The sequence below is a fragment of the Phallusia mammillata genome, chromosome 1 (genome assembly GCF_965637545.1).
Source record: "Phallusia mammillata chromosome 1, kaPhaMamm4.hap1.1, whole genome shotgun sequence".
Taxonomy (NCBI): domain Eukaryota; kingdom Metazoa; phylum Chordata; class Ascidiacea; order Phlebobranchia; family Ascidiidae; genus Phallusia; species Phallusia mammillata.
In genome coordinates, this window is record NC_137252.1 from 15232342 (window position 1) to 15246497 (window position 14156).

The 14156-nt window shown below is 39.0% G+C and overlaps 2 protein-coding genes across 5 annotated transcripts; both read left to right on the forward strand.

The window, feature by feature from the left end:
• The first annotated feature begins 413 nt into the window (after positions 1-413).
• Positions 414-14040, forward strand: LOC145204937 (uncharacterized). Of its 4 annotated transcripts, none has more exons than XM_080077573.1 (16): positions 414-766; positions 1415-1540; positions 5840-5953; positions 6918-7037; positions 8433-8564; positions 8641-8757; positions 9487-9618; positions 9808-9847; positions 9960-10131; positions 10373-10533; positions 10897-11068; positions 11353-11420; positions 11485-11668; positions 12782-12924; positions 13024-13129; positions 13366-14040. In XM_080077573.1, exons 1-13 carry the CDS (start codon positions 709-711, stop codon positions 11591-11593), a joined length of 1521 nt encoding a protein of 506 aa, XP_079933699.1. In that variant the 5' UTR covers positions 414-708; the 3' UTR covers positions 11594-11668; positions 12782-12924; positions 13024-13129; positions 13366-14040. The 4 variants fall into 4 exon arrangements, with proteins under 4 accessions (XP_079933699.1, XP_079933681.1, XP_079933689.1 ...); XM_080077555.1 differs by having other exon boundaries at positions 699-1414; positions 1483-1540; XM_080077563.1 differs by lacking the exons at positions 11353-11420; positions 12782-12924; positions 13024-13129; positions 13366-14040 and having other exon boundaries at positions 699-1414; positions 1483-1540; positions 11485-11545.
• On the forward strand, positions 1682-5489 carry LOC145204992 (uncharacterized). The gene is made up of 2 exons (XM_080077618.1): positions 1682-2580; positions 2707-5489. Exons 1-2 carry the CDS (start codon positions 1945-1947, stop codon positions 3331-3333), a joined length of 1263 nt encoding a protein of 420 aa, XP_079933744.1. The 5' UTR covers positions 1682-1944; the 3' UTR covers positions 3334-5489.
• Positions 14041-14156: the final 116 nt, after the last annotated feature.

Consider the following 14156-nt stretch of genomic DNA (forward strand, 5'->3'; position numbering starts at 1 on the left):
GATTTGGCTGAGGGGGACAAACAAGTTGTGAGTGCCTCTTCGTCATAGTACTTTATAAAGTGGGCGCTAGTGCACTCTGGGACCTTTGCAGCATAATTATTGGGGGCGCTGAAAAGTAAATGATCAATTGGGAAAAATCAGCACGTATGTCTTTCGTTAGCAATTTGGTAAAGGTTTTCACACTATCTGACATATTTTTTATACTATCTGCTATCATTTTATGAGTCTAAACCGTCACCAAATTATATCTATTAATCTTATTATTGGAGGCGTTTTAAAAGCAACATGGTGTTAATGAGGCGGTATAGAAACAAGAAGCAACACTGGTGTAATGTAACACATCCTCCCATGCACAAGCAAAAATGCGTGTTAATCAGCATTATGATTCAGCATTAGTTTAATTCAATTGATGCGCAGGGTCCGATATCCGTTTTTTATATCGCAGGTGCCGTAAGAGACCATCCAGATACTAACTAAATAGTCACACCTGTACCCGGAGCAGCATCTCTACGGTTTATAGTGGCAGAGCAAACGTTTGAAAAAGCTACTGTCTCCAAGTATAACTTTGATTGCGTTAATGGCTGTTAGTCTGTGTTTTATGTTCAATTATTTAAAGATGTATGATTTTTGTGTGTGTTTGTTATGTTTGTTTTTTTGTGTAGAAAGTAGGTCTGTGTTTGGTGACAGGAAAAATATGTACAAATAACTATGGCGTTTTTGCGCTGGAAGTTTCTTCCCATCTTCATCACATTTTTCATTAAACAAGGTAAGAACACTGCTTAATATAAATTAAAGTTTACATCAAGAATACTAATAACAGCAGTTGTATTCATGCATTATGGTGTAGTATGTACAAGGTTGTTTGTTTGAAATTTGTTTATTTACGTTTTTCTGATTTTGGCCGCTAAAAATTGTAAGCGATTGGGGGTTACGTGTTTTCCAACAATGCTGTTTAACACGTCGACACTAAAAGACTGTCTGTTTATTGGTAAACGCATTTTTTTACCCCATATTAACAATAGACCTTTACTGCACTTAATATTGGGAAAGTTACAATTAATACCAAAATTTTCTGTCACTTGTCAAGTTAAACAACCAAATGAGCCTTATTTTTAAGTCTCAATACAGCATTCGATTAAAAACTTGTAAGTTAGCCATTGTGTGCCACAAAATTTACTTACAGATGACTGCAAATAGCGAATTAATGCGTAGGCTGGTTTCTTTTAATGTTTTTTTGTATTTTTACGGCTATTTCTCAGCTCAGTTTTTGGTTCAAAAGAATTGTTTTAAATCTATACTTTACAAAATCGTGGTGAGTTTATTTAAATCTGGACCAGACCATAATGTCCAGGATGGTGATGTCACACAAACTGGAACTGGTGACCGACCACAGAAAGACTCGATTCTTTTACAGGTATAAGTCAGCCATGCCCAAACAACCAGTTTTATTGCTCATCTGTGTTTCCTTGTATCAATCTGCAGAGTAAATGCGACGGATTTGCACTCTGTGACGGGAATTTGGATGAGCAGGATTGTAACGGTGAGAATTAAAAAAACGTTTTAATATCTTTAATGCCGCCACTTGTCGATCTGTCTTTAGTTGTGTTTTGTAAAACATTATAATGTCTAAGTGTTACATAATTATTGCGTCACATGTGCTCTGTGGCGCCCCCAGTGCTCATTCTGTAAGTGGCGATACTCGACGTGGCAGGGAATGCACGTGTGAGTCGTGGTTGGTGGTGATGACGGTCAGAGGTGTTTTACCCGTCGACTTTTATATGTCCGATTTTATACTGTAAATAAACTTTGCAACAACTGTTTAACTGCAGGTCTATACCGAACTAAAAAGGCGCGTTACAAAATTGGCGAGCACGCCAGGACCTGTATCAGTTGTTGCAGGGAGAGGAATTTTTACACCTTTTTTAGACATTTTAATCCGTCAGGATGAACTTTTATTATCCCCCACCGCGTTTTGATAAAGGTGGCAACTTTTTACACTTTCTGGCAAGCTTTGAAAGTTTCTGCCAAAGCGTGGATGCAAACGACGCGGCAAAGCGCCACGCACTTTTGGCAAGCTTGCCAGAAGAGGTAATCTTTGATATGAAGCAAGCCAACGGCAGTGACCTGTACAGTGCTGATTATACGGACTTGAAGGCGCTTGCAACTAAAGTGACCGGCGGCACTGCTTTCAGAAACAAGGCGAAGCAAGACTTGCTGGTAAGAACGCAGACGTTCGATGAATCCGACAGAAGATTTGTTATGGAACTTTTTAGGCTGGGTCAAGCAGCATGTCCGGATAATGACGATTTGAGAGAAGAATTTTGTTACTTGGCACTAACCCGAGGTTTAAAAAATCGTCTTTTAGCTGACAAAATTATGAAAGAAAACCTCTGTAAAGAGAAACCATCTTTTTCAGCAGCCTGTAAAATTGTTTTAGATCAATCTGATTCTTTTCCAGAAGGTCCCAAGAATACAGGTGTATGTGCGGCTGTGTCCAATGAACAGTCTTCATCAAGCCAAACTGCGTTGCTGAAGCTGATTGGAGAATTGCGCCTTGAGCTTCAAGACCTCAAGCAACAGGTTGGTTCTATTGTCAGTAAGAACCGTACAAATAGCAAACCTGTATGCTTTCAATGTGGCAAGCCAGGTCATATTCGGGCAAATTGCCGAGAAAGACACTATACCGGTCAAGCCTCTTATTTCCAGAGACAGAGTACCGACGAGCCAATTTCTAATCAACCTAGGTTCTCACGAGACGTGTACCGAATTGACACGTTATCACAAGAACTACGTCGCTATTCTGTGATTAGCCTAAATTCACACCCAGTGTATGCCCTAATTGACACTGGCGCTGCAGTGACTGTAATTTCGCGTTCCTTGTTTAATCGCTTGTCTGGTTGCACGCTGTCATCTGGCCCAAGCATGTACACAATTGTGGGGGCCAATGGTAAACCGATCGACCTGGATGGGATCACAACTCTTCGGGTGAAAGTAGCGGGGGTTGAAGCAGCGTTTCGGGTGCTGGTATCTCCACAGTTGGCGGACTCCTGTATACTTGGTCTGGATTACTTGCAAGAACATCGCTGTATAGTAAATTACGAACACATGACCCTGACTGCGGGCGCTGGTACGCTTCCATTATTACCGAGACCAGTTGAAGTTACAGGTTCTGTTCAGTGGAAAGCGGAGCTTGCTCGCTGTGACGTGTACGCCGAAGGCAATCAAGACGTTGTGAACAAATACGAGGTTTGCCCCTCCAGCATGGTTACCTCGGTCGAAGGTGGTCACGTGCGACTCGTCCAAAACCGAAAAACAGATGATGAATGTCCGTGACAACGATGTCTTAAAGCTGTTACAGGAATTACAAGTGGATAACCTTGGACTTCATGCGACTGAGCTAAACAGATTATCTGAGATTTGAACTCCGGATACTGGCAAATTGCTGTCGACGATCAAGATAAAGAAAAGACTGCTTTTACATGTCACCGTGGCTTATTCCAGTTCAACGTTATGGCATTTGATTGTAAACGGAAGCGAGCATCCGGTTGCATTTGGTGGAAGGTCTCTCACAAAGTGCGAGAAAAACTATTCCACGACAAGAAAAGAACTTCTAGCTGTGGTGTATGCTGTAAAGCAGTTTCAATGCTACCTCGACAAGCCTTTCTTATTGCGTACGGATCATGCTTCACTTCGGTGGCTTTGGCAGTCAAAGGAGACTTATGATGTGAAAAGGAGCCGCTCGGCAAATATACGCAACTGTTGGTGCCTGTGAGTTTGCGTAATGAGGTACTGTCCCTTCTGCACGATCACCAACATGGTGGTGGCCACATGGGAATGCAACGTACCTTAGGAAGGGTTTCAACTCGATTTGATTGGCCGAGAATGAACAAGTTTGTTGAAACTTACTGTTTCATGTCCAACGTGTGACATTCGAAAGCTTCCAGCACGAAAACCCCGAGCCCCGTTAGTACCGTCCACTGAGAACGAGCCAATGCAAAGAATTGAAATCGACATTCTTGGAGGATTGCCAACCACACACAAAGGATACAGAAAGATCCGAAAAGTTGGAATGAATCCTTGTCGTCCATATGTGCAACCTACAATGCCAGCAGATATGAAGAAACTGGCATTTCTCCCCATCACCTGTTGACCGGAAGGGAGTTACGCCTACCTGCTGACTTATTACAGGGTAACCCTTTAGTTCAACCCACAACTCGTAATGTTACAGATCTCCAGGAGAGAATGCGTCTTGTCCACGATGTTGTGAAGCGGCTACTCGATCATCGAAGAAGACAGATGAAAGAACGGTATGACAAAAGAGCTCAAAATGTGACCTATGGTATCGGCGATGTGGTTCTGCTCCGCGATCAAGTCCTCAGAACAGATGAGAAGACTAAATTCCACATGCCGTACAAGGGCCCCTATACCGTTGTACGTGTCAATTCACCAGTAAACTACACGATAAGAGATCACCGAGGAAAAGAACAGGTTGTGCATTTCAATAGGCTAAAACCGAGTAGGGGCGATTTTAGTCGACACAACAGTTACGATCACGAGGATGTGGACGATGGCGAACAGATGGTCGAAAAACACAAGAATGTGCATAATTTTACGCCCCTAGGAGCGTACTTTGCACCACGTAAAAATACGCCACAGTGTGCAGAGCGCGTGCATACAAGACCACGGCGTAATGTTCGTCGGCCTACATTTTACCCCGCCGTTGAGATTCAATAATTGTATGTGTTTACTTGTATGTGTTGTTTAAATATTTCACTAAATGCACCTTGTTTGTAGTCAAAAGTTGTGCACCTTGTTACCAGTAAATGCACCTTATTTGTAGTCAAAAGCAAACTAAATTAATGTCTTGTTTGCATAAATTAAATTTATGTATTGTTTTTGTTTGACGGTTTTCTTGTGCTTTGTCCTTTTTTGTGTTACGACATGGTGTTTCAATTTTTGCACATCAATGCTTTCTTCTTTGTTCACTACGTCATATGTTTTGTAATTGTTTTCACATTGTAGTTGTTTTCATTAAGTTATAATTGTTCTATACTTGCACTTACCACCTTGTTTGTTTATTTATTCTGTGTCAATTCATCGTTTATTCTATGTCAATTTATTATTTCATGTGAGTTAAGTTCAATCTCTTTTTATAAGATTGTGTTGACAAATGTAAAACAGTGGCCTAATGTAGTTGCATTTCCGAACTTCGCCCCTGTACGTATATGTACTATCGAATGTGGATATTCTACTTTTTGTGGAGGGGGGAGTGTGTTACATAATTATTGCGTCACATGTGCTCTGTGGCGCCCCCAGTGCTCCTTCTGTAAGTGGCGATACTCGACGTGGCAGGGAATGCACGTGTGAGTCGTGGTTGGTGGTGATGACGGTCAGAGGTGTTTTACCCGTCGACTTTTATATGTCCGATTTTATACTGTAAATAAACTTTGCAACAACTGTTTAACTGCAGGTCTATACCGAACTAAAAAGGCGCGTTACATAAGCACCCTAAGGTATGTAGCAAGACGTGTTAGACTTCCATCTATTAATATATATCCCTATAGGGAAAGCGGAAAAATAGTTCCTTCACAAACACGATCATTTGACTGAACCGACTGATGTGAAGTGTCAACACGCAGTGAAAGATGAGAAACGCACGAAAGATAAAAACCGTAAAAGCAAAGGCTCTTTTTTATCTCGAAACACAGCACTGTGACCCACTGCTAGGCTATAATGGTTGTCAGATTGGGAACCAGTGGGGTGGGAAGACTTTGTAGTATCATTATCATATTTTTTATTTTTTTGCAAAACAATCATATAATTCCATTCGTTTTTGTAGGAAATTGCGCAGTTGATGAATTCCAATGTGCATCTGGAGCCTGCATACCTTTATATATGAAATGTAACCGACGATATGATTGCATAGGTCAGGACGACGAAGATAACTGTCCAGGTAGTTTTAAGTTTTATAACCAAGAAAATATATTCTACTTTTTTGCTTTAGTAAAGTGTTTAAGGTTGTGCTATTAACGACCAACTTTTGTTTCGATTGAACCATACGGTACGTTACTTTAGTATGGTACGCAGCAAAAATTATAAAAGTGCGGTACGCTAAGAAAGAAGAAGTACGATGATACGCTCCTCCACATGACCGTACAACCGTACCGTAATGTTGATTAAAAGGTCATTTTTCGATCATTTTCTATCAGAAACTTGCACTAAAAGTTTATGACATGATTTCATTACAATTGGTCAATTATGGTATTAATAGCATATTAGGCCATTGTAGTTCAATCCACATCAATTATATTTCACCTTTAAAATAATTGGCTTTTGGTAGCCGTAAACACATGTTTACAAATCGACCCACCAATAGCTATGGTTTACGAAAAAACACGGCTTTTCAAGTGGCAACGTGCTTCACGGATGTCAGTGACGAAATAAACTAACCACGTTACGTTATCACACAAAACTGACAGGTAATTGTTACGTCACCCAACGCAATCGATTGCAACACAAGTTGTAGTAAGGAAAGTCAGGAATAATTAGAAATTAGAAATTACTGGCAAATGAGAATAACATTAACAATAATGATTATACGTTTGTATTTTAATGCAGTGGTTCTCAAACTTTTTTTTGTTGCGAAGTCTCTGAAAAAGTTTTCTGGGCTTGCGATGCACCAGCAAATAAAAGTTAATGAGGGAACTTATTATTAAAGTTGTGTTTATTGATACAACAACAAAACGTCACGAAACGGAACTATTCTGCGACGCTCTTAAAAAAAGAAAAACAAAACAAAAACGACGCACCAGGGCGTCGCGACGCACAGTTTATGAACTATATTTGTAATGAAGCTGCTACGTGTAAACTTAAAATGAGCACGATAGTTGTGTATGTCTTGCTTTCTTTGCTTTTAGTTTCCGAGGGTTGCAGATATCATGAATTCCAATGTTTTCCCTCAGGAGAGTGTAAGCTAAACCACAATATGTGCAATACCGATGTCTGTCCGCCAGTTGACGAACAACCCATTTGCCACGGTAAGAATTTTTGGGTTGTTATTTTATCACACTAGTCGGACATTTGTTGGGTTTCACTAGACGTGCATTTTTCCTGAGAGGAATTTAAATGTCTGTGTTTACAACTTAATAACAGCTTTCTTACAACTCTAAGAAGCGTATAAACACCGAATATACTTTTTTGCTTGTCCGCGTATGTATGAATTAACATCAGAAAAAAAGCTGTGGATGGCGCAAATTTTTTGCGAACATTTAAAAGCAAGCTGTGTCAAAATGATGATGGCTAGGACTATTTGGAATAAGGTTTATAAAAACAATAGGCCTGACTGACACCAACCTATATTAGTTCCTTATGTCAGGTTAACTCTTTTCCAGTCTTGTCGTAAATCAGGGGTCGGCAACCTTTTTGGCACTGCGGACCGGTTTTGAAACTAAAATTTTATCGCGGACCGGTCTTCAAAAAACTACAAATATATAGCTATAAAAATGCTTAAATTAGTTTATCATGCCCGGGATACATGGGCAAAATGTTTTATAGCATTTAACCTGAAAAACTATACGGCCCGGTAACGAACTCCTCGCGGACCGGTACCGTGCCGCGGACCGGCGGTTGCCGACCACTGTCGTAAATAAGTGTTCTTTTTATGTCATTTGCCGCCATTTAGCAAACTTCGCCTCTTGTGATTTCTTTTGTTAGTAGCCCTACCGATTTTTCTCGTAAAAACCTTGGTTTGGCAACATTTTTTGCACTGCGGACCGTTTTTGAAAATGAAATTTTATTGCGGACCGGCATTGAAAAAAACACACACAAATGTTTAGCAATGAAAACGCCTAAATCATTTCCCCCGGGATCTTCCCCGGGATGCACGAGGAATGTCGGTAACGAACTCCTCGCGGACCGGCACTGCTGGGCCGCGGCCAGGCAATTTTAAACGTCACAACATATTTGTATGTTAGCCTAAATATAAATTACTAAAAATGGTAAAGTCAACCGAATTGAATATCTACATCTAAACATGTAGGCTAATGTTATTGCTATTTGGTGCCATGTTGTATACCTTTACAGTATTCTGATGCAGAACACTTGTAATTAGTATTGTCAGGTTATATCCTCTAAAACTGAGTCAAAACCACGCAAAAAGGAGCAACCACATGGAAATCAGAAACAAGCCCGAAACTAACCCAAAGTTACTGTAAATTAAAAATGCAGTATTTTGGCAATCAAGTGTACCTCGGGTTTCTTTTTTCTGGTTTCGGTGTGAAAACTTCGATCAATCGACTAGGTATAACGAACTACTTTATCTTATACAATAGATAATAAGTTTTACAACTTTTGCGATGAAAAGTTTATCCTGGGCTTGAATTTTACGGTCAAATTAACCTTGCATAGAGTATAACAGTACAGTTCCAATTTAGGTCAATGCGAACCTGATGAGTTTATGTGCGCTTCCGGGGCTTGTATTCCACTCTCGTACCGTTGCGACAGGCATTGGGACTGTCAACACGGAGACGATGAAGTTAACTGCAATGAAAGTGATATTATAGTTGGTAAGCTCCAATACTGGCTGCTTCATGTGTATACGAAAATTTCGCACAAGTTTGTTATCTCTTATTTTGCCTGCAGATGCTGATAACTGCACCGCCCATCAAGTTAACTGCCATGGTTTTGAATGTTCGGGTATACACTTTGCTTGCTCAGACAGATTTGGATGTGGCGGCAATTTTGAAAGTTCTTGCACTGGTAAGAGACCACTATTTTATCACGTAACTTCGGAAAGAGATTGACGCATTTTAACATTTCGTATAGAACCCTATTATAGGAAGAGCCTGGTCTTGTGGAGATAACCTCACAAACCACAACTTTATACTATGGTTCAGACCTGGCGTTAAAAAACGACACAGTTTTAGACATAAAACGCTTGAATTTAAAAGGTTTAAGGTTTATGAAATGTACCTTGGAACAATACTGTATTCATACCTCTTGTATCGTATTTGCACACTGTTTGTAGTATTGATGCATTTAGTACTACTGTAATCCGGCCGCACAACTTCATGTTCATTCAACAAACTTAACTTCAGGGCTTAATCAGACTTAAAACAAATTTGGACACGAGTTAAAAGTACAAAGCCCGGGCTGTTACGAGGTCCAAGCGCGTCTGGCAGCTATTTAATTGCCATGTGTTTGCTGTGGAACTGACTTGCTAAAACCGCGAAGGCCACTGGTGGTGAAATATTTAGTACCCTGCAACGCATTTATGACAGTGTAAAATACAACGTAACTTATTTAATATTACGAGAAGCATATTCACCTATGCGCAACTGTCATAACTTGGTGCTTGTATTATCCTGTAAATATTTTTTTACAATGGACAGCGGTTTTGCTTTGCTGTCAAAAACTAAGTTGCACAAAAACTTTTTTAGATTGCTAACCTTACCTTGTCGTGTTTTTGTTTGCACTTAAACATTGTAGGAGGTTGTGAACCTGATGAGTATGAATGTCGATCTGGTTATTGTCTTCCACAAAAGTATGTATGCAATGGATTTCATGATTGCTATGACTTTGACGATGACGAAGCCAACTGCAACGGTCCTGATGGTCCAGGTGGTACAAAATAGTCCTTAAACAAGCAAAATATGTAATGACTTAGGTTTTTGAAAAATAATGGAGCTGAAAAGATCAAATATAACAAGCAACTTCTGGAAGGTGTTGTACAAGCCACTGTTTAGCAATCTTATAAAGCATAATAACTAATAACCTTCGACCCTTATTTAAACAAGGTATTCTTTTTAGATATTACAACAAATTGTTCAACGAATGGCGTTTCGGCAAGGTTAGTGATTTTAATAGGTTCTTGCTCTTTCAAAGAGTAACAATTGTTTGGTACTTCATAAATGGTTTACATTATTATTATTTTTCTTATTTGTAAACCTATGTCTCCACAGCCTCCCGGGCAGTTTTGTCCGATCTTTGCTCCCTGCAGCTGGTGATCTAATTGCGTTGGTCGGTGACGATTCGGCACCACTGAATAATTGCTTTGCTATTTTCGACAACGAAACAGACCAATACAACATGGAGTTCCAAAGTGGAATACAACAATGTTCCGCAAATATCAATGTAAGACCAATTCACAATTTACAATTCCCAATTGCCTAATAACTTTAAAGTTAAAATTCAGTTCCAAGTGGTTAATAAAAGTGGGACGCCATAGTAATGATTTGGTTTGCTAAACAATATTCTAGCACCCTTATATGTGTTTTTAAAAATTGAATTATTTCAATTTTTTGTCAACTTTGCTTAGTACAGCAACGTAAATTCAACAAAAGTTCTTAAACTGTATACTGTCGTCTAATTGCAGAGCAGCGACACTGAAATCGTGGTGACGTACAAGGTACTGTTGGGTGACTCATCGACGCAAATAATTACTCGAACTGAGGAAACATCGGTCGTAGAGTTCCAATGTTCTTATCCGAGAACTGGACTTGTGACTTTGGATCAACCTCTGTTGGCGACTATCAGGTCTGATAGGCCGTAATTGCCCTTTTCTTATCTAGACAAAATCTAAAACAACTTTAGTTTCACTAGTTGATGTAAAATATATATTAAAATGACATGTAGTTCAGAATATCAAGTTTATTTCACGTGCTTATAGCTTGTCTTTAAAGACTAGGTCTAACTAATCCTGATCCCTTACAGCCCGGTTACTTTACTTGTTATAAAAGATCAATCATGACCACTGGTAACGCGGAAATGTATAGACTGTAAAATAGGTCAATATTTCTGTGTCTTGCTGGGCAAACCTTATTATAAGGCCGATTGGGATTTCGTAACTGTGGCTGTAATTTAGTCATTAGTATTGACAAAAGTATTCTGCTTCTGTAGTCACGTTGAAGTGAACTTGGGGAAAACATCGTCTTCATTTACTATGGAAATGGCTCGTTACACATCGGCTGGCTTTGGTACAGTGGAAATTCAACAAGCAATTACAATTGGATCGCCTGTTTACATCGCTGTCAGGATTGATGTGGGGCCTGACACCAACATGGTTTTGCAGGTAGGATATTATGGGGCGCCGTTGTCGAATAAGTTAAGTTTCAGAAAGATAGCTAATTTGCGACTTAAGATAACTAAGTTGCTGCAAGATAGCTAAGTTGCCCCAAGTTAGCTATCCTGCAAGTTTTTTGTTTCTTTTCGAAACGGCCTAAAGGCGCCGTTGTCGAAAGAATTAAGTTGCGGCAGCCTAATTTATTCGACAACAGCGCCTCATAGGATATAGCCCACAACAAAAAATAAAAAAATGCTCTTCTCAATTCAAAAAATGTTAATAAGCTTACTTAGGGGATGCTTTGTCAAGTGGCACCAGCTGAAAACGAAACTGAAAACGTTTATCCAGTTATTATCGGAGGGTAAGCACTTAGGCTCATTTTAGTTCGATAATCGAGTTTTCATTAACCTAAATTTTCTTTGCAGCTGTCCAGTACCGGATCCTCTTGATGCGGATGGAAATGTCATCTACAACTTGACAGACCCCCGTGAATTCGGTTTCTCATTCCTCGGATTCAGCTGGACTGGTGTTTAAGATGCAGAGCAAGAGTTGTGGATTACATGCATCATCAACATCTGCGAAACAACCGAAAACAACAATTGCGAAATAGTAAGAAGTTTTTGGTCGATTCTAGTGTTACGGAATTATTTCGGCAGCTTTGGGAATTCGGCTAAAAGATCTTTCAAGTGGCGATGTTAAATTCCAATCAACCCCTTAAACCTAATTCTATACCTTAAAACCAAAACTGCCTCCCTAATTCGGAAACGGCCCGAACCCTGCAATAACGGCTCACCACTAAGCCAAAGAAAGACCACAAACTGGTTTCACTAATGGGCGCCTTGTTTAAATACAACGATAAAAAGCCTTCAAATAAAACAACTCCGAATTCGACAAGTTTCACTACAAGTCAACGCCAGCAATACACGACATAAAACAACACGGTGTTACTCGCACCGCGCCCAGAGGAAGACTGACCATGATTTCTTCTCAAGCACGTTTTACCACACCAATCACGTTGATTAACAAATCACGTGATTCCCAGAGGCACATCCGGGTATCGCGGAACCAGCAAGGGTGAACACGCAAACGGCACATATGAGGCGAACGTATAAAACACAGGAAAAGCATCATGTGTAACAAGAACCATTTAGTGAGGATAGCCTACTGTGTGGTGAGAATAATACGCAAAACAATTAAGTGAAGAAATGAGTGGCGAAACATGACAACGATTAAACAAAACAATTAGGTGAAGAAATGAGTGGCGAAACATAACAACGATTAAACAAAACAATTAAGTGAATAAATGAGTGGCGAAACATAACAACGATTATACAGACTAAACAATAGTGAAACACAGGATAATAAACTGTAAAGAATGTTATGTGCATGAAGGTGTGTAATAATCCGAACAAATATAACAAAGTAACGTGAAAATACGTGTGTGAAGGTAAAGTATTCAAAAGATGCGTCAAAAATAGAACGTGATTAAAATTCGCCACACTAGCAGTAACAAATAAGTTATGAATCTAATTGAAGTTTTGAAGTAGGCTAGGGCCCACATCCCAATTCCATACTACGAACCGGCAACGGGCCGCCGGTGGTTGCCGACCCCTGATTTAATGTATTCTTGCTGCTGCACTTTTGTTTGTCCTCGCTATCACCTGAAACCTTATGGTCTAATACTCTAATGTATGCACAATTACGCAAACTTTTTGTCATTAGAACTGTCCACCTACGGATACCCCAGTCAAAAGGTCAGCTATCATGGGCGAAAATAATGAAGCAGAAAAGAAAATATCACTCGGACCATTTGTCCTTGCATCTAGCCTAATAGTGTTGGTGATGCTCAACTTGCTTGTGATATGGTAGGAGGATATACTTAATTTAATTATTTTTTCTGTTTAATAAATGTATTAGGCTATTGTTAATTTTAATGGCTTTCATTAAAAAATATTTATCTATAGGACGAACTGGAATGCTCTTACAGGTGTGGGATAGACAGCATTGGGGTGGCTTATTGTTTTTGTCCTGAAGGATATTTCTTGATTGAAGACGGCAAAACTTGTGTCGGTAAGACATATTTTTGTTCCCACACACTACAAAACTAATCAAGTTTTGCAGATTTTCTAAGAAACGATTTGTTTAATAAACTAGCTTTGTGTTTAAATGTCTGCCGTTGGTTGCTTGTTTTTATTAGACTTATTTGTTGTTTTAATTAGTCTTATTTGAGTGTAGTTCAGTCATAATTTGTCTGTCTTTAATCCACAGTTTTTTGGTTTTAAAATTGCCGCGTTCTTGGTTTTTAGAGGTTAATCAAGGAATTGAAAGACTAAGGAAGATTGCATTGATTTCCTGTATCTGTCTGATAGTGGTAATCTTCATTCTGGCTGTTGTCTTGGTAATAAAGAAGCATGGTGAAAAGATGGTGATTTAGAAGTTGGAGGAATCTATAAAGAGATTATTAGCAACTAGAGTTAAAATCATAGCGAATAATCAAAATAACTTTCTATTTAATCGCATATCGACTTTTACAGTGATCATTTTTGCGTTTTAGTGGTTATACAAAAACATTGAAATCAAACTTGTGCCTTCTATTGTAAGTTTGAATATATTTCAACTCCCCCAAAAAACTGCAAATCTACCGTATGACGAGTGATGAATGGTGATTGCATTATTACTATGACGTCAAAAAAGTTGTAAGTTAAATTTTGACAAAAGAACTAATGAAACTGCTTAGAGCGTCGTAGATTTAACATCCAACTAAGCAAAAGAATGCTTTCAGTCCATGCAATACAACGTTCATTTTTTTTTCGAAGAAATTTAATAAACGCCTTGGTTGTTACCATCGTAATAAGAATTGTCTCTTGGCAAAAATCATTGTTTTAAATGTCACCTGAGTCTGACTTTGTCATTAATGCGAAACATGTTTGTTTTAAAGTAGAGATTGCAAAATGTTGAAAAAAAGATAAAAAGTGGGTAAACAAAGTGTGTTCAATACAGTGTTACTGGAAACAGTTAAATTTCAATTTTTTGAACTGCACAAAAATTAAATCTGAAACAGAGAAACCTGAATAATTATTACACAAACGGTGAAATT